General features: G+C 57.8%; 7 protein-coding genes across 7 annotated transcripts; 3 read left to right on the top strand and 4 right to left on the bottom strand.

Moving 5' to 3' along the window:
- Window positions 1–541: 541 nt before the first annotated feature.
- EX895_005593 (uncharacterized protein) lies at window positions 542–1,462 on the bottom strand (the record flags this gene model as incomplete). The annotated part of the gene is made up of 1 exon (XM_029886185.1): window positions 542–1,462. One exon carries the CDS (start codon window positions 1,460–1,462, stop codon window positions 542–544), a length of 921 nt encoding a protein of 306 aa, XP_029737416.1.
- Window positions 1,463–3,737: 2,275 nt separating this feature from the next.
- On the top strand, window positions 3,738–6,290 carry EX895_005592 (uncharacterized protein; the record flags this gene model as incomplete). The annotated part of the gene is made up of 1 exon (XM_029886184.1): window positions 3,738–6,290. The coding sequence occupies one exon, from the start codon at window positions 3,738–3,740 to the stop codon at window positions 6,288–6,290; it is 2,553 nt and encodes an 850-aa protein (XP_029737415.1).
- Window positions 6,291–6,485: 195 nt separating this feature from the next.
- Window positions 6,486–8,242, bottom strand: EX895_005591 (uncharacterized protein; the record flags this gene model as incomplete). Its single annotated transcript, XM_029886183.1, has 2 exons — window positions 6,486–7,838; window positions 7,937–8,242. 2 exons carry the CDS (start codon window positions 8,240–8,242, stop codon window positions 6,486–6,488), a joined length of 1,659 nt encoding a protein of 552 aa, XP_029737414.1.
- A 3,652-nt stretch (window positions 8,243–11,894) lies between these two features.
- Window positions 11,895–14,990, top strand: EX895_005590 (uncharacterized protein; the record flags this gene model as incomplete). Its single annotated transcript, XM_029886182.1, has 1 exon — window positions 11,895–14,990. The coding sequence occupies one exon, from the start codon at window positions 11,895–11,897 to the stop codon at window positions 14,988–14,990; it is 3,096 nt and encodes a 1,031-aa protein (XP_029737413.1).
- Window positions 14,991–15,114: 124 nt separating this feature from the next.
- Window positions 15,115–15,495, bottom strand: EX895_005589 (uncharacterized protein; the record flags this gene model as incomplete). Its single annotated transcript, XM_029886181.1, has 2 exons — window positions 15,115–15,276; window positions 15,373–15,495. 2 exons carry the CDS (start codon window positions 15,493–15,495, stop codon window positions 15,115–15,117), a joined length of 285 nt encoding a protein of 94 aa, XP_029737412.1.
- Window positions 15,496–16,113: 618 nt separating this feature from the next.
- On the top strand, window positions 16,114–18,081 carry EX895_005588 (uncharacterized protein; the record flags this gene model as incomplete). The annotated part of the gene is made up of 1 exon (XM_029886180.1): window positions 16,114–18,081. The coding sequence occupies one exon, from the start codon at window positions 16,114–16,116 to the stop codon at window positions 18,079–18,081; it is 1,968 nt and encodes a 655-aa protein (XP_029737411.1).
- A 226-nt stretch (window positions 18,082–18,307) lies between these two features.
- Window positions 18,308–18,722, bottom strand: EX895_005587 (uncharacterized protein; the record flags this gene model as incomplete). Its single annotated transcript, XM_029886179.1, has 2 exons — window positions 18,308–18,319; window positions 18,396–18,722. The coding sequence occupies 2 exons, from the start codon at window positions 18,720–18,722 to the stop codon at window positions 18,308–18,310; spliced, it is 339 nt and encodes a 112-aa protein (XP_029737410.1).
- Between the last annotated feature and the right edge of the window lie 169 nt (window positions 18,723–18,891).

Here is an 18,891-nt window from a genome sequence, read left to right as displayed (position 1 = left end):
CATGAACGCAATCTAATATACGAGCTCGTCAGCAATGCACTTGTCTCCAATGAAGTAGGAGCTGCCTACAAATCTCTGGCTCTGGCCGGAACGACGTGCATACCAGATGCTTCCTTCATCGGAGAAGGCCGAGCCTGCATCCATCGTCCCTCTGTTCTTCCCGACTTATATTGCTTTCCACACCCCGAGATCCGTCTTGCATGTCTTCGCAGGATCGGGCATCACTGTCCTCGATCAAGATACAGAGACTGATCAATGCCTGTCCAGAGTCAATGGTGATAGGCTTCTCTATCTAGGTTCCCATCGCAGGATTGGCTGGTATCTGAAATGCTAATTGTTGCGTTTTGATTATGCTGGCTGTAGAAAGACTAGTTGTGCAAGCTAAGGATATATATGAATACATGCGAAACAGAGAAGGGCGATCGTTTTGTTGGCAGGCGCTGGCTCTGCACAGTGCGGTCCCGAGTCCCAGGTCCAGCGTGGATGACAAGGGTTCCTTTTGAAGGGATTGGATGGGCAGAGGTGGAGCAAGCTAAACTTCTTACGCAATAGCGGCTGGGGACGTTGCTTGCGCTCCCGCCGCGGCCGCCTTGTCCTTGGCCTCGTCCTTGCGCGCCAGCTCAGCTTCACGCAGCTTCTTTTCGGCGAGGTTCTTCATCTTGAAGTAGTCCTTGTGCAGACCGCACTCGGTCTTGCCAGCCTTGTCCTTCCACCTGCCTGCACGCTCGCCCGAGTCGCCCGAGCCAGGCAGCGCCGTCGAGTGCCAGTCGCCGATCGACTTGTAGCCCAGGTCGAGCAGCTCGTTGTAGGGTACAGCGTTGGCTTTGGCGTAGGCATCGACTTGACCGAAGGACCAGTTCATTAGTGCATTGACTTTGATCAGTCCTGTCTCGTCCACCTCGACCGCTTTGAGCGAGGCACGGTCGGCGCCCTGTGATCGACGACGGCCCGTGAAGACGGCGCGGACACCCAGCTCCTCGTACGATCGACGCGCAGGCTCGACCTTGACGAGGTAGTCGTACGTGTCCTCGTCCTTCTCCCACAGCTGCGGACCCCACTTGTCCTCAAACTCGCGCACAGTCTTGGTGCCCGGTGGCGTGTAGACGTGCATCTCGGCGTTGTAGTGCTTGGCCGCCTTGTGCGCCAGGTCGAGCGTCTGCGGGAAGTGGTAGAGCGTGTCGACAAAGATGAGTGGTACCAGGTGCTTGGCAGGGCGGCCTTCTTTGGCAGCACGCTGCTCGCTGATGCGAGAGATCATGTCGACCGTGACGCAGCCCGTGATGCCGAAAGCAGTGGTCTGATAGAGTCCCGGCAGGTTGTTGATAGCCCATTCGATGATCTCGGTGGGGTCGGCCTCGCCGAGTTTGCGGTTGATGGCTTCGAGGTTGTTGATAACATAGCGGATCTGGGCCTCTTCCTCGGCCTGTCTCGAGGACTGAGCGATCTGGTTGGAGAGGGCCATGCTGCTGGATGTATGTGGGTGTGGCTCTGCGCAAAAGGTTTTATAGATGTGTGTTGGCACAGGTCGAATGTGTCCTAGTGACGAGATCGACAGGGGATGAAGGCGGAGGGCAACGTGAAGGGGTCCTGGCTGCTCTTTAAGAGGTAACGAGGAGGCTGAGCGGTGAAGAGGCTTTCGCAGATGAAGAACGAGAGGATCTGGATGTGGGTGATGGTTATGAAGGAGGGAAGGGAGCGAGGATCAAGTTGCATAGACGAAAGGGTTGGTTCACACACAAACTCGTGCCAAGGGACACACCATCCGTCGTTGCCATGGACACGGCAAAGGGCACACAAAACACACACGGAGCGGCAGTGGAGCGAGGCTCTCGTCAGTCAGGACACGGCGTCATTTGAGAGAGGCGAGGCGAGGAAGGGGCTCGTTCGGGGATAGCCAAGTGGGTAAGAAGATTTGTGCGCCGCGTGCTGTTTCTTGTTTGCAAACCCGAGGGGGCAACGACGAGAAGAAACGGCTCCTTGTTGCCGTGCACAGTCAGTCGCTGCCAAGCCGTCCAGACGAGGCACGAGGAGGGAAACAACTGGAAAAACTTGTGCAGCACGGCACGGCAAAGCACAGCTCTGCGCTGTTTGTCGTTCGACACACAGGCACAGAAACAGCGACTCGGTTTGCGCCGCTCATCGCCGTCGCCCTCTCCAGCGTTGTCTACCGTATGTGGTGGCCATCCCCCCACCAAGGCTCAGGAGAGGAACCAAGTCTGGCGAGAGAACGACGACAGGCCACAAGAAGCTAGCTACATGAGCATGTAGACCGTAGCTACAGAGCCGCTGCAAGGCCACTTTCTTCTCGAAGATGTTCGTCATTCCGTCGATCGACAGGTTGTTCGTCAAGTGCAGCAGCACGGCAGTCAGTCGGTCAGCCAGTCAGTCAGCAACAACAAGCAAAGGCGGGGTTACGAGGCTGGCTGCGCTGCTGGTCCCGCGGAGTGCTCGAACGCAGAGTGAAAAAAATGGCGCAAATGGAAGGAGCGAACAAAGACATGCGGGAGTTTGATGTAAGCTGTCACGTCAATCTCCAAAACGATGGCGTGCTCGACTCCACTCCTCCACCCTGAATTTCAAAATCCTGTTACGTCCGAAGTGCTGAATCGGATTTCTTCGTTGGTCTGCCATCGGGAGATTAGAGATCTCTTCAAAGTCTCGTGCTGGTTCTCGACGCGGAAGAGCCGACAAGGCGCGTCTGGAGTGTTGGTGTGTTGCAAAACTTCAGACGCTACGCGAAATTGGTGCTGTGATTGATTTTTCTTCTGCTGCCAGCACAGCGACTACATACAGAGCAGTACATTGTGTGTTCAATAACAGTAGAGAGTACTCCATTGTCGACTTGGAACATCCTGCAGCAGCTGAAAAGCAAAGGTAGAAAGGATCACACTCCGTTGATAAGCATCCAAGCCAGTCACGCAAGTGGCCTCGAACGAACCTCGAGGCGGGGTGAGAAGAGACATGGGAACAGCGCTCTTTTTGACCTTGCTCTTTGCATTCTCGTTGCAGTGTCGGAGACTGTAAAAATCAACCCTATTCTTTGGCTCGGCTGTGTGGTCTGCAACGGTGCTGCGAGCTGCGTATTGAGTGCTGCAGAGCTGCAGGCAGTGTCTCCGAACCACTCTGCTCTTGGAATCCAAGCGGCCCCAAACGACTGCAACAGCATGCATGAACACACGCACGCAGACTCGCTTCCATTACTTTGTTTTCCCTGATGGAAATGCCAAGCTGGACCGACTGTTTATCAGGTCTTGCACATGCAAGCAGCGGTTGAGAGCACGCAGTGCAACTGAGATTGGCATTCACGACTCTTGAATTGACCATTCCCGTGCCAACTTACTCTTGGCTTGACGTTTCATACTTCTGCCAAAACCGTGCTGGCAGAGCAGTACTGTGCTGCGATGGCCGAGGTGGTCAAGGAGCCTAAGATCTCGTTCTTCGAGTCGTCAAAGCATCTGTAGCTAGCCGCTCGTATCGTAATTTTTCTCGATTGCCAACTGCTTGTCGCTCGCTGCACCTCGAGTCGGACCCTGATAGGTCTCCGAAGCGCTCAAACTCCAAAAAACAAACCCACAGAGTCGGTTTGCCTTTGAGGGTCCGAAACAGTCGTCCTTGTGTTGTGTTTGCCTCTCTGCTGGCATAGACACTTGTCGCCTCCACCACAACATCCGCTCGCTCTTCGATTCGCCGGTGACAGCACCACAATTTGCACCCAATCGGATGTCGAGCTGGCGGCCATGGACATCCCCTCGGTGACCACGACCTTGTCTCACGACCGTCCCTGCCATCCACAGTCTCCGCCATCCGTTTCGTCTTCCACCACAACTTGTTCAGATCGGTCCTTTCCTTCGGCTTGCGCTAGTGGCAGTGGCGATAGCAGCATCGACTACAACCACAGCTCGAATCACTTCAGGCAGCAGTCGACATCCTCTGGCATCTCTCCTTGCCTCGAAGCTCATGCTGGACAAGTAGCAGCACCTTCGTCCACATCGCGTCGCAATTTGTACCCGCTCTCTTCCGACAACCACGCCATCATTCATAACAACGGTCACTCCAGTCCCGCCGACTCGCGCTTCGACAGTCTTCAAGACCTTCTCGAAAGAGCCGGGTACAAGGAGACGCGCGTTGTCACCCCTGATCGTCAATCGCTCGCAGGCATGTTTGCCAAGAAGCTCGCCACTCCTCCACGCAAGCCCAGGCTCGTTGATGACTTTTCTTCCGATTCACCCTCGCTGGCGGCTAGCGAGCTGAGACGTGCCATCCAGAAGAGCGCAGCCGCCGGACGCTCGACACCCAAATCGGCGGCGACGAGCAAGAGTCTGCCATCGCGCAACTACAAGCTGGCCACGCACGACGATCCATCCTCTGCCCCACCGCTGCCAAACGCGCAGACTTCGACCTCGAGTTGGTTCTCCAACATTTGGCTTTTCGGGCCTGGCACCATCCTCAATGACGCTACCAGCTCTGCTAGCACATCTGACTCACAGAGCAAGCCGAGCAGCCAAGTTGCTGCGACGCAGCAAGCCGAGCTTGAGATCACAACAGCGTCCCCATCATTAAGCAACGCCGTATCCGCATCCACGTCGACAACACGCGTACCACCCACAACTGCCAAGCGAACAGCAACCAATAACCCCGTCTGGACAGCCAGCGTCGCATACAGATCTGCCAAATCCCGCACTGCCCCCGTCCGTAAGAGTGCCGCCATCTCTTCGGACGTCTTGAGCAGCGATGCAGCAGCCGAAGAGGCTTGGAAGGCGTTGCACAATGCAGGCTCCAACGGCACCGCGAAGCGCCGTCCCGGTCTTGTCGACGCATTTTCCAGTCCGACCAAGAAGCCAGCCAGTGGTGGAAAAGCTTGCGAGTCGCAACGCAGTCCGAGCCAGGGCAGTCCGAGCCAGGGCAGTCCGAGGCGTCAGCGCAAGTGGAGACAGGAGCGGGCGGCGTGGAGGGAGAGCTTGGGCGATTTGCAAGCAATGATGGACCAGTCGCGTATGCGGCGCGAGGCAGCTGCGGCAGCGGTGGAAGCAGATAAGGGCGCCGTGGACGGGACAGCTGCCCTGGTCGAAAGCACAACATCCGCAACCAACAATGGGGCGAGCAACGAAGCTTCCACAGCAGGAGGTGCGACCGACGTCGAGTCTGCACCTGTCCTATCACGCACCGACGACGATGCAGTAGCAAAGCTGCTCTCTCGGCCGGCGCTGCCCTTCCTATCCACAGACCCCGCTGTTGCGCCTCGCAACGCCTCGTGCACCCGTCCCACACACCTCAGTATGCGACGCATGAAGAGCGTCGAGGTTCTCTCCAAGATCATGCGCGAGCGTCGCACCGTCATTCGTTCCCCCTCCGACGCCGCCCCCTCTCTGCCCTCGCAAACCGATGGCACCTCTTTCGAAGTCGACTCGCAAGCCGGCCAAATCAGTCCCACGCTCAAAAAGCGATCCACACCGCCGCGGCTCACCGTCTCGTCGCCACGCGGCATCTCGTCGCCCAAAGAGCTCGCACTGGAGGGGCACGAGTTTGAACCCACCTCGTGGTCTCCAAGCAAATGCGAGGGTGCGATCATAATCTCGAATCGCAAGGTGCAGAAGAAGCCGCGCTCGAAACTGCGCCAGGTGTCGTCCGGGTCGGATCTGCGCTCGGCTGCTGCTACTGCTGCAGCGGCGGCGGCGGCGGAGAATGGGCTCAAGATCAGTCGAAGGGGGAGGAGTAAGAGCAGGGCAGGTGCAGGTGCGGATTCGCCGAGCAAGACGATGGCGCGCGGACCTGTGGCAGCGCTGATCCGCGGGTCCGCGGGGACGCTGTCGAGGGGACGCCAGATAGCCGCTCTGCGCAACGACGTGCATGTCTTCGACGACAACATCGCAGCAATGTCAGGAGCAGACGACTCGCCTACGCGCCGAAGATCCGAACGCGTGCTCGCGCTCTCGCACGCATCCAACTACACCCCGCAGGCGACACCGACGCCAGACGACGTCGACGACATCTTCCGCCCGTCCCCTTCGCTACGGAAAAAAGACCTGTCGGCGCGCATCACACGCACCAGCAAGATCATGCGCCTGATCGAGGAGGCCGAAAACATCCCCTCGATCGCATCCATGATCTCCACAAGGCAACCCCCACCGCGTCCCATCTCCACCTCCTCCTCCTCCTCCACCGACTTTGCCGCCGCAGCCGACCCAGGCACGGGCCAAGGCCTCTCCAGCTCGCTCAGCCGCAAGAGTCGCGACCGCATGCATACCATCACAAGAGTGCTCGGCCAGAAACAACCCCTCGCCTCTTCGTAGACGCCCCGCCCAACCGCTCCCCAACTTGATCCCCATGCATCTATATACCAGCAGGACCACCCCCTCTCACACGCACATTACACTCCTTTGCAATGCCTCGACACATTCGCACACTTGCCATGATGAGATCCCTGAGAAGGTGAAAAGTGTCCATTGAAGAGCGAGGCCATGCATGAATGAAAGAAACGTAGCAACTTAGCACAGTTCGGGATAGACCTTCTTCGTCCTACCGACAATCTTCTTGACGTCCTGGGACCTCGCCCTAGTCGTGATCAACAACGCATCGGGCGTGTCGACCACGACCACATCATCGACACCAAGACACGCAATCGGACGTCCAGCCGCCGGGATGATCAATCCACCTACCTGACTCTCGGTGACGACCAACCTGGCATCGCCCAGAATCCTCGGCTCGCCCTCTTCAGCCGGAATGAGATCGGCCAACGAGGCAAAGTCACCGACATCATCCCAACCGAACGTCGCGGGGACGACGGCCACCTTGCCGACCTTACTCGCGGGCTCGGCCACGGCATGATCGATGGCAATCTTGGGCAGTGTAGGCCAGATCTCGGCCATAACCGCATCCCTCGCATCCGAGTCCCACGCTGAAGCAATGCGCGTCAAGCCGTCGTGCAGCTCCGGCATGCTCTCCTGCAACAGATCCAACAAGACCTTGGCCTTGACGACGAACATACCACCATTCCAGCGGTAGTCACCTGTGGACAGATACGCCGACGCGGTCCTGGCATCGGGCTTCTCCTTGAACTCGGTGACACGGCGCGCGTTGGGTGCCTCGCTGACACTGAGCTTCTCGCCGAGCTTGATGTAACCGAAACCAGTCGATGGGTGCGAGGGCGCAATACCGATCGTGACCAGATACCCGGCCTTGGCCGTGGCCACAGCCTCGGTCACCGCCGACTCGAATGCATCGCGACCCGAGATGATGTGATCGGCGGCAAACGAACCCAGCACCGCGTCCGGGTCGCGCTCGTGCAGCACGGCAGCCGCCAGGCCGATGGCAGCCATCGACTCCTTGGGCGACGGCTCAGCCAGCACATTGGCCTGCTCCAACTGCGGCAGCTGCGCCGACACACCTTCCACATGCGCTTTGCCTGTGACGATCATCATCTGCGACTGGCCCGCCAAGGGCAGTAAACGATCCCACGTGCTCTGCAACAGCGTCCTCCCGGACCCGGTGAGATCAAGCAGGAACTTGGGGTACGACTCTCGCGAGAGTGGCCAGAGACGCGTGCCCGCACCACCGGCAGGCACGACGGCCCATAGACCGAGCTTGGGCTCCTCGGCGAGCAAGGGTGCGGGCTGCGTGTGCGCCGAGGCACCCGTAGAGAGGTGTGGCGCATGCAGCATATCCATGGTGCCGTTCTTGGGTGGGGACGAGGATCGGAGGTGCAGGCGGGGCATGAGGCCGGGGCTCTTGAGTGCGGGCGACATGCTGCCCGGGGTGAACGAGTTGTAGAACGAGTTTCTGCGTGCGGCAGCTTCATTCTTGCTTTCCAACTCGTCCATTCGGACATGCATTCGGGAGAGCTGTGCCATTACACGACAGAAGGCGCAAAAAAGTGTTGTCAGCCTACCGAGCTTTCCTTACAATGCATCACTCGAAATTGGAAAACGCCGAAACTTACCTCCTTCTGCATGGAGAGGATGCCTGCGAGCACCTGGTCCATAGCGGAACTTTCAGAGACGTTGCCCATTGTGGAGGAGGTCTGTTGGTGCACGTCGTTGGCAGTTAGGTTGTGCAGGGCCTGTTCGTCCGGAGTGGTGTTGTCGGAGGAGCGCGGGTCGACGGGGGTAGCAGCAGTGACGGTGACCTTGGTGGGAGTGGTCGGGGATTGTTCCGCGACCGTTGACGAGGTGGAGGAGGAGGAGGAGGAGGAGGGGCTATTGGTGGGGATGGTGAGGAGCGAAGGGGCGGAACGAGGAGCAGCCATGGTTCTCTTATGAAGGAAGCGGGCCGCTTGTTGATTGATGGTGGACAGACGAGGGCGAGGAGGAAGAGGGAGAGGGAGAGAGAGAGAGGAAGGAAGCAAGGCGAAAGGCCAATGCTGCTATTGCTGTCGATGCTGCTGCTGCTGCCGTCGATCCTCGAGCTTCTGCTGCTCGTGCTGTTACTGCTGCTGCCACAGAGGGAGAAAAAGGGTCCGGGTTGCTGTCTGGGCCCCGAGACCGAAACCGGCAGAGAGGTGAGCAGTTCGAGTGTGGCTTGCTCACCTTTGGGTGACCGAGAACAAGCCGGAGTTGATCTTGAGGAAAGCGAGGAAAAGTGGAAAAGCGACGCCGACGTGGACGATTCGGCAGATGCGCCCTATTTTCGGTTCTGAAAGCGTCTGCGCCTTTGTTTTAGCGTTTAAACAGAAGCGTAGAGTTACAGTACTTAACAGCTTTCAAACCGCGCTAAACAGCCTTTTAGCGTGCGATTCTGCCGTGACTGTTTTTGCGTGTGTAGTGTCTTTGGTTGCGAACCCTGCAGCAGCAGAACAACACGCCGGAAACATTATTTTTCTTGTCCATTTCTTGAACGCAGACAGACACCCTGAAAATCCGACCATGATGCGCTCTCGCCGGCAGAGCTGCAGGATTTGCCATGCCATGTGTCTCTCGCTCCCGTCACCGATGGCTTATACTGAGGTCTCTTCGATGTTGGTGGTTCTGTCAGTAGCTTTGCTTGCAACAGGTATGGCTAGAAGCTTTGGATATTGATGTTGATGCTGAGAACGCTAAACAACAAGCGCGGGTGAATCAGGAACAGGCTAATAACGACGATATGACCCGCAAGAAGTGCTGTTTGCTCGATGACGGCACCTCTCTCTCTCCCTCTCCCCGACGCTGGAATCGCGAGGCTCTTGGAGAGCAGCGCATGAATTTGGGATCGACATTCGTCGCCGCGACTTCCCTTCACTGCCCCCTTGACCTTCGCCTGTCAATCAGGACAAGGACTTCCGTGTCCACAACAGTGGCGGCAGCAGCAGCAGCATGACGCTCTCACAGCCACGACACACGTGCCATACTCTACAGCGGATGTCGAGTTGACTTTTGGAATACGACCTTGCTAATGGTGCGAGGCTTCGTTCGGAAAAACCGAGCTGAATCACATTGTATTTGAGCATCGCACCGCACAAAGACAGCATAGAGTGACTCAGAAGCCTGCAACCCAGAGTTTAGAAGACAAGCAGCACTCGACCAAACCAGATGGCCTATTGTCGAAGCTCTGTTGCATTGTGGCTGCCGCATCCTCTCCAGCCGCGAAATCTCGACTCTTCCTTTCATGGAACAGCCCCACACACGCTGCAGCTTCGGGACCGTCTGGTTCTATGCCATGTTCCGCATCCGTTATTGCATGCCAAACAATGCCTTGACCGGCGAGGCGGGCAAGGCGGACTTTACTGCGCTGCTTGCTTGCATGGCAGTTTTTCCGTGCGAAGAGGTCAGGTGCTGCTGCAGCGCTAAACGCGGAAGAAATTCAGTCCAGAGTCCGACGCCGAGATGCCTCGGCATCTTTTTTTGGATCCTTTCTTTCTTGCTTTTGGCTTCGTCGAGACGGCTCTTCACTCGCAGGATCCATGTATGTGAGCAAGTTTGTAGCACGTTGATGGCGAGATGGAGTTTGTTCGCCGTTCTTTTTGTGCCCACGTTGCCGGCAAGCTCTCTTTAGAACTTCTAGTAGGGCAAAGGGGAACCAGGGTCCGTCGCCGAAGCGCACCGGTGCACAACACTCGGTGGCTTGGTGCTTGGCTCCCCGGGCTCTTGCCGACAGACAATCTCACCATCTGAGCATGTCCTTTGGCATCACGCCAAGTTCGTCGCATGGCCATGCCGAGGGTTGGTCAGGGTCGCGATCAACAAGGTGACGGTCAGTATTGACGTGGATCCCTTTCCGGCCCGAATTCTTTAGTATATTAGTGCTTCTCAGTCTATGGTACAAGTTGTCTTTGTCTCGTCGCCTACAGACAGTGGCGTGGAGGGGGCGACTCCCAGACTAGCGCCTTTGTTCTCGTTTAGGTTGTCATGACAAGAAAATTTTACCGGACCCCGGCAGCGTGCGCCAAGCCCATCTTCTTTTGTAGCACCAGTAGCAGCAGCCGTGTTGACATGACAGTCTATCGGAACGCAGTCTTCCTTCTACTAACACTTCTGTGAGCGCGCTAAACAGCCATTTAGCCGCAGGCGAGAGGTTAGTTGCGTTTTGATTTTGTTCCTGCCTTCTTCTCAGGCGCTTTCACGGTCAAAGCGAACCCCGGGCCACTGTTCAAGCCGGTAGCATCCTGCAAGCAGCTTTTCCATCTGAAGTTCAGCGATAAGAAGTGAAGCAGCAATGTCGAAAGAAGCAGCAATAGTGTATAGTGGTTGCGGCAGAAGCCGGCTGCAATTTTTGGCGGGATAGCCGACTCGGCTCGTAGGCTGGAGAGGGCATCTTACGTTTGAGACGAGATCGCCGATCCGCCTTTCCTTCCACCATTGTCGAAGCCGAAGCATGCTTATCCTGAGCCACTGCATGGTCGATTAGCCGCCTTTGCATACGATCAGCATCGATCGCACTGATGAATGAGGGCAGGAGATCCATTCTCATTCGCCGCAAGTGGGTGTGCAGAAAGCATTTCCGGAGCACGATGCAGCTCAGATCTGCAGGTACGATTCGAGACTCTGCATCCGATCGAGGGTCCCTCTTCCTTCAGGTACGAAACCGTGTTCTGCGCACGACAATGCCCGCTCCTCAGCAGCGACCATGCAACCAGTTTTGTTCTAGGTACAGCCGGCTAGGTCGAGATTTCTGAGGTGCAAAGCTGATTCGCTCGTCTCGTCATCAAAGGAGTTCCGCGGTTCTTCTCTCTTCTTGTCGTTCTCGAAATTTGGAAACCCGGTTTTATCGTCATCGCGCTTACATTCGATCAAGATTGTCTAAGAACGGATCGTCGCGGCCCTGAGACCAGGATGATCCGTTCCAGAAGATCACCTGCTTGCTTGGCATTCGCAATTCAGTTTCGAGGGTTGTTCTGCGCTCAAACCCGAACTTTCTCGCTTTTGATCGCCCTCCAATCCATGCTTGATCGGCGCCTAAGGCTGTTCTCTTGGGTTGTTGTTCCACAGCCTGCGAGAGGCAGAGATGGGCGAGAAGTTTTTGTGGTGCTCCGAAAACCAAAGCAATAAAAAGATGGACGCAAAAAGGTGTCGCCGAATTTCAGAAATGTTACATCTCTCCGGACAACAACCACCCGTTTGTTTCTCAACCGTATGTCATCGAAGCACGACCTAACACGGTTTGATCTCGGAAAATCAGGTTTCGGCGTGTTGGTGTGGAGGAAACACGAGAGGCGGGAAGCGTGTGTCGGAATCGTTCCGCATGGCCGAGATCGTTCTCAGGGTCTCTCTTGCTTTCTCGTGCCGCCGCACATCTTCGCATCCAACACGTATCCTTGACCTGCCACACACCAACCGCATCTTGTCTCTGCACCGGTAACAAATAGGCTGCGGCTATTGCACTACGAACTCTGCCGCGACAGCATCCGCCATGCAGGCATAGACACCACCTTCAATCGGCTGCCGAGTGCCCCAGCGACAACTCCTGCACGTGTGATATCTGCCGTCATGTCCGGCGACCTGGACCACCACACCCGGTCAGTCTCGATACACCACGAGCAGCGACGTATCGGGCATATTTGTGCCATCCTCGTCCGCAACCTATCGCTGCGGCCAACGCGAGACCGTGCTTTGCAAACACTCACTTCCCAAAGACCAGGAGGATCCAACCGCTACCACACCACGTCGGACGATGCCGATCTAACGCTCAGTCTCGCGCGGTCCAACAGCAAAGGAAAGGCAAAGGCCGACAACTCTCGCCGCCGCCAGAGAAGCGCGAGCTGGAGCAGAATCGCCAACGACGGATCCTCCGACGAAGACCAGCAACAAGCTATCGACGAGCTGGAAGCGACTCCTACCAAGTCGCCGATTAACAGCAGCCGCAAAAACGCAAGAGGACGCTCTGCGCTCCTCGCCAACCACCGTCGCACCTCAGACCACGAGCTCACAACATCCTCGTCGCTCGCATCGATTTCCGACGGCGCACACAGCATCGAGGCAAGTCCGCGTCCCATACTCAAGCGAGCGTCCAGCCATCGCGATGGCCGGGACGCACGCATGCACCACCACGGCGGAGGCTCACCGTCAAGCACCGCCACCTCAAGCTTCCTCGACGAGTTTGGCGCCAACACGACCATGCTCTCGCGATCCGACTCCCGCAGCTCCTCGCATTCGTCCCACACCATCCGTAGACCCTCGCACAGAGCACGGACAACCAGCATGACGTCGTCTACCAGCGTTCGCAGCGTCCGTTTCGACGAGAGTCACGTCGGTGCTAGCGACGAGGCCAGACGTCCAGCCCGTGTCTCGGGAAGGCTGAGTGCAGCGTCGCGCTATGCTCTCTTCTCCCAAAAGAGTCTCGCGCAGATCATGAAGGATCGCATGCTCGAATGCCAGGTCGAATTGTCTCTCGCGTCGGAGAGCGACGAGGTGATCAACGATGCTGGACGCGTCTTCTATCGATCCTCCAACTCAAAGCCAGGCTTGAATCACTCCTGGGGCTACCAAGGCGGCGATCCAATTACTCCGGAGCGCGATTTTGCGATACAGTCCGAAGCCTTCACAGATGTTCAGCCACTGGAAGCCTCCGTGCTCAGCATTAAGGTATGGGCCAGAGCGCCACCACCGTCGTCGGACAAGGGCGATACTGCAACGCAGCCCCCTGTGAAGGGTGGCAAAGGAGGCGACGACGGAGGCTGGAAGCTCGTTTGCCAGACACGCACCGATCTACGTGACCTCGAGCCGTTGCCCGGAAACGCGCAGGAAGCAAGCATGTCGCTTCCTCCCAACTCGATCCTGCTCGGCCTTGCGCCTGGAGCCAACTCACTCTCGGGGCGCGTCAGTATATCTTCCTCTGATCCGCACAGCGGTACGGATACCGGGCTCTCCGGAGAGCCCAAACTCAAGCGGAAAGTAAGCGAGAGGGAGGCGGAGAGAACTCGGCATGTTCTCGAAAGCATCATCTACTACACGGTGCCGCTCCAGTCCGTTCGGCAAGGATCCGCAGACACGGTTGAAGCTCAAGCAAGCAGTCAACTGTCTCCGACAGACAAGCGGACTCCAAGAGATGCAAAACCAAGCCGTCAGTCCGACGCGCGTCGCCGCCCTTCGCTTGAAGGTTACGCTTCCGACCCGGAGAACGCTCCGAGTCACAAAGCTGGCTCTGCCGTCGTAACAGATCAGGCTGCAGCTCTTACTCAGTCAACATCCAATCCCACCGCCGTGCCGTCTGAAACAGTTGCTGCTGCAACATCAGAAGCGAAGCGGCGAGAGCGGCGCAAGGCATTCGAAGACGAGCAGCGCCGCGTACTCGAGCTCAGTCTACGCGAGACCAAGATGATGTCGAGCTACACGCTCGACGACGCCAAGCACCTTGCGAGGAAACAGAGCGAGCTGCGAAATCTGCTTGCCGAGTTGGAAGAGCTGCGGCACGTCGAGGGAGACACGCTGCAAGACCAGGAAGGCTTTGTGCAGCTTCGGCTCAAGCGTGAGCAGCAGAAGGCGCGGTACGAAGCCGTTAGGCAACTGGCCATAGATGAATCAGATGAACTGCAGCGGAAAAGAGCAGAATTGGCAGAGAGGAGGTCGATGCTCGAGGCTCGTCAAGCAGCAATACAGGCTAGCAAGTCGCTCTTCGACGCAGCAGAGACGTCGGCACGCCGGCATCGGGAACAAGTCCAAGTGCTCAACGAGGCAAATGCAGAGATCGCCCTGCGGCTACACATGCAGCAGGCGTCGTTGCTACGCGACCTCGAAACAATCTTCCCTATCGAGCTATCGGATGCATCATCGCTGTTGTTCTCCGTGTGCGGTCTGCCGCTGCCGAATGCGGTCAGCTCGCTGACACCGGCCGAGCTAGCGAACGAAGAGAGGCGCTGGAAGGATACCGTCAAACGGCAGCTGCCGGCATCGACGCGGCCCGTCTTCCACCCGTTCGACGACGACACGGTCAGCAGCGCGTTGGGTCTCGTAGCTCAGCTCGTCGTCCTGCTCAGCACGTACCTCGCCACTCCGATCCACTACCCTCTGGCCACAGCGGGCAGCCGTGCGGTCGTGCAGGATGGTATCTCGCTGATGAGCGGTCCTCGTGCCTTTCCGTTGTACGCTAAAGGGATGGAGCGGTACAGGTACGAATACGCCGCCTTCTTGCTCAACAAGGACATCGAGCAGCTGATGAACGTACACTCGGTCACAGTGATTGATATTCGACACACGCTGCCGAACTTGAAGAATCTCATGGTGACCGTCGCAGCTGCTCCACCGACGAGCCAGTTGACGCGCAAGAGTCATATTGGCAAAACCGAGATTGCGTTGCGCTCTGCCCCGGTGCCGATGGAAGCGGATATGGAGGCAGGCGCGAACGGGAATAGGAAGGCTGGCATGGGTATTGGGCTTGGGCTACCAAGTCTGACTGGCGCTGCGAATGCAAACGGAGCGAATGGTGGGCAAGGTGCGGGTAAGAAGGAAGCTGGACCGGACGCGCTGGTCACCACGCGCGTGCTTGGTGCGCCTTCTACGGCGACTGCTACCCCTGCGACTGCCACCGGCGCCATCGCTTCCGTGTCGAGAGCTTTGAGCTACTTCAGTGGTGGCAGTGCCCGGTAGAGGCAACACTCAAATTCAGTTCGTCTTGACTTTTCACATTTCAATCGACGAGGAGTTGCGGTTCTTGCTCGACAGAGACTCCATGCTACTCGACATCGATCATTGCAATTACGACAAGGCTGTTTTACTGGGCCTCGTTGCCGCGCTTGTCGAGCTTCTTTTTGAGCTCAGCGTCGAGGTGCGCCTCTTCGTCGGTCTGACGCGTCGAGTAGCCCTTGTTGGCCAGGTCGCGTTCGATCTGCTCGTTGTGAGTTCGCTGCTGTCCCGACTGCTCCAATGCGACATTCTGCGGCCGTTCAGAACGAAAGATTGAACAAGGGTCAGTGTCTGAGAGCGTGATGAGTAGAGTTAGGATGAGACGGAAGTGGGGAAGGAGACGTACGCCATCGTGGCCGGGAGCTTCCTTCATAATTTTTTCGTTGAGGTTATCGACGAGCTGGCCGCCATTTGCGCCGACCACTTGGTGGGTCTTCTTGAAGGACTGGTCGGTGGTGTTGTTCGTCATTTTGGGATGGCTGTGGATGGCTGCGTGAGATGTGTAGATCTGTGACGGAGTGGGACGGACAAACGGTCAGGTCGGGAAAGAGGTTATATATGTCGTTCTCGACTCGAGCTCAGATCGACAGGAGCGCTGATCCCTTTGCGACGTTTGTCATACACAGCTCGGCAAAAGGAGATATCAGCATACTTCGCTCGCTGTGCCGGCTCATCTCTCACCTACAACACCACCTTGGGCAGCAGTGCGCTGCAGGTTGTCACTGTCTGACTCAGACGCAGAAAACAGGATTCTACGGGTCTCTTAGGCGAGAGCAGAAGGAAGAATACCACTGTAGCGGAAAGGAACCAAAGTGGTCACGTCAAAGTGCGCCACCCGGCCGTCAACGTCGATGGTGAATCAGCCTTGCTTTTTGTCGGCTTGGACCCTGAACGGAAAAGAAGCATGCGGCTCCGGTCTAACAAATGTCGAAAAATCGGCGTCTCCTCCACTTCCGGAAACACCGAATCTTCCAAGCACGAAGACGGTTGGTCGTCAGCTCAGCATCGGTGACATTGGCCTCACCCAGCTTTGCACATCATCACCGTCTTCCGACACCAGAAACATAGACGGTACTGCACTGGCACGATGAACGGCCAGACATCAAGACCCGACTCGGGCAGCTTTGGCACCAATCCCGCCAATAGCGGCGGCGGCGGCGGCGGCGGCGGCGGTGGAAGCACTCTCCTTCCCGGTCTGGCTGGCACCGAGTCCGAAAAGCAACTCACGCAGCGCGAGCTCGCAGCACTCAAGACGATCAAGCGCAACGTCGACACGACCAAGTACGCCGGCTGGCTGCTCGGTGCCTCGGGGACATGGGTGCTTCTCTCGCGACGCAAGCCTCCTCCGCGCATGCTGCCCAAGCTCGGATGGAGCGTCGTTGGCGGTCTTGGCGGATCATTCCTAACAATGCCGATTGGCATCCTGCTCAGCCGCGGCGTGCTGAAGGAAGTCGAAGATCCACAGCATCTAAGGAGGGTGTTGGCTGGCGCGATTGAGGAACAGCGACAGGGCAAGCGGCCGCAGGTGGGTGTTGCGCCGCCGAAAGGATTGAACGGCGAGACGGATTTCGACCAGTCGTCGTCGCAGCAGCAGCAGCAGCAGCAGCAACAACAACAACAACAACAACAGCAGCAATCGCAGCAGGAGTGGGGAGGCGAACAGGCGGCGCAGAGTGACGGCTCCTCGTTCGATAGGAGTGGAGCCACCGCCGATACTTTCAGCGCCTACTCGGCGACGCAGGCGTCTTCGCACACGGGGAGGAGCGCAAACGGCGAGAGGAACGCTCCTTCTGAGCAGTCGTCATCCAACGCAGCTCCCGATGGTACGGGACCAGGCACACGGTGGGCGCAGCTCCGAGGCGAACGCGGCGTCGAGCCCAGCATGTGGGAGCGCATCAGACAGGACAACGCTCGCACTGCGTACAGCCGGTCTGCCTCGGCTCGCGCGGAGCCGGGCAACTCAGAGGATCCATCTTCCTACAACAGCAATCCATCGAGCCCGTCGAACCGACAGCAGCAACAACAGCCACGCACGTCTTCGTACACCTCTCGTCCCGCCGCTCGAAACCGGGAAGAGCCGGTCATGGCTCTCTCCGGAGCCGAGGACGATCCTCGCTGGTCTTCACCGGCCACCTTTTCGCCGCAGTCGAGCGGCTGGGGCAACAACGAGTTTCTCCACGACCCCGCTGCCCCACCTAACCAGCGTGGCGACGCTTCCGCCAAGCGCGGCTACGGCATCCTCTCGGTCCTTGAAGACTCGCCTGCCACCTCGTCTGGGTACCAGCTCGAGTCGGATGCACCCATCCAGGTGGTCAAAGGCTCTCTCCTCGCGTCGCTCGTTGGCGGGGTCAGTGGGTCGATCTACGGCGTGCTTCGCGGGCGCCAAGGCGCAGGAACCGTGCTAGGCACACGGATGGCGTTCAGCTCGTTCGCGTTCGCGTTCCCTTTCTTCGCGGTGCGCGAGTACGTCGTGTCGCCCGTGCTGAACCGCACGTCGAGCGGTCCGGACCCCGCCAACCGCCACATGCGGCTGCGCACGGTGGTGCCGAACCGACACACGCACAACCTGCTGGCTTCCGGCCTGGCGGGCGCGGTGGTGGGTGCGGGCGCCGCGGCGTTCACACGTGGACCGGCGGCGATGCACAAAGGAATCCTCGCGTTCGGCATCGTGTGTACGGGCCTGCAGCTCGCGGGGAACGAGGCGAGGATGGTGAGGGATAGCTTGATCCGCCCTGTGCCTCGGGGTGTGCCCGCGCCGCAAAGCACCCAGGGCAACTCGAGCGACGCAGCTGTGTCGGTCTCTCAGGCGGCCGCACCGCTGGTCGACGTCGAGCCGAAACAGCAACCGCCGCAAGAACAGCCGGGCAAGGCCGGCTGGCTGGACAAGGTCAAGAAAGCCATGCCGATCAGAAGCGTCTCGGACGAAGAGTACGAGGTGAAGCTCAAGGAGAGGCTGAACGGCGTCAATCAGAGGATGGCGGATGTGGAAGCCGAAATCCGCGAGATCGAGGGGCTACTTGAGCAGCACGAGCAGCAGCAGGAGGGAAGGCATTAGGCTGTCGGTTGCGGCATCGGTTGTACCTTTTCAGAAACGCTTCGCACTCATTCATCCTCTTATACTGCGCAAAAGTGTGTGTCTGATAGTTGCGGTTCGAAGGTGACTGGCCGTGATCAAGGTCGGCGTGAGATTTTTGTCAAAGAGTTGCTAGTGAGGTACAAATACAAGGTGGGATAGGTTGTGGAAGCGAATGAAGACGTCTTAGTGTTTTCCGTCTAGGTCTTCATCCTTGGCGCTGTGTTCATAATGAGAAGCAAAAGAGTCAGTGGATACAGAACAAACCCTCAAGCGCCTGCTCCACCATCACTTACCTGCTTATGCTTAGGATCCTTGCTGCAAATAACATACAGCCTACCCTTGCGACGGACGACCGAGCAGCCATCGCAGAACTTCTTCACCGAGCTACGGACCTTCATCCCCCTCTGCTGCTGTTCCAACGACTTGGCTAGCGGCGACGACTGCGTGGCTGCCCACGACGTAAGGCGAGTCGATTCGGACAAAGATGTGTTGAGCGTTGTCGATGCGGTCTTGGCTTTGAGAAGACTCGAAGAGTAAGCTGAGGAAGAGCAGAGTCGAGCTTGTGCCGGCACGATGGCAGCTGTGCGCCTGGAGAAGATACGAACGGCGGTAGGCAGCATCTTGAACGGTTGAGCCTGTCGAGTGATGATGCGCGGCTAGCGAAAGTGGCTGTGCTTGGGGTGATGCAAAGATGGTATAGGTAAAGATGGAGATAGTGGTTCATCAGAGTCTGGAAAATGTCGAAAGCCAGAAAGGGTTGACTGTCGCTTGACTCGCGCGATAAGAAGA

Source organism: Sporisorium graminicola, chromosome SGRAM_7 (genome assembly GCF_005498985.1).
Source record: "Sporisorium graminicola strain CBS 10092 chromosome SGRAM_7, whole genome shotgun sequence".
In the NCBI taxonomy this organism is placed as follows: domain Eukaryota; kingdom Fungi; phylum Basidiomycota; class Ustilaginomycetes; order Ustilaginales; family Ustilaginaceae; genus Sporisorium; species Sporisorium graminicola.
The sequence above is the reverse complement of the archived record's forward strand: the minus strand, read 5'-3'. Positions and strand labels throughout refer to the sequence as shown.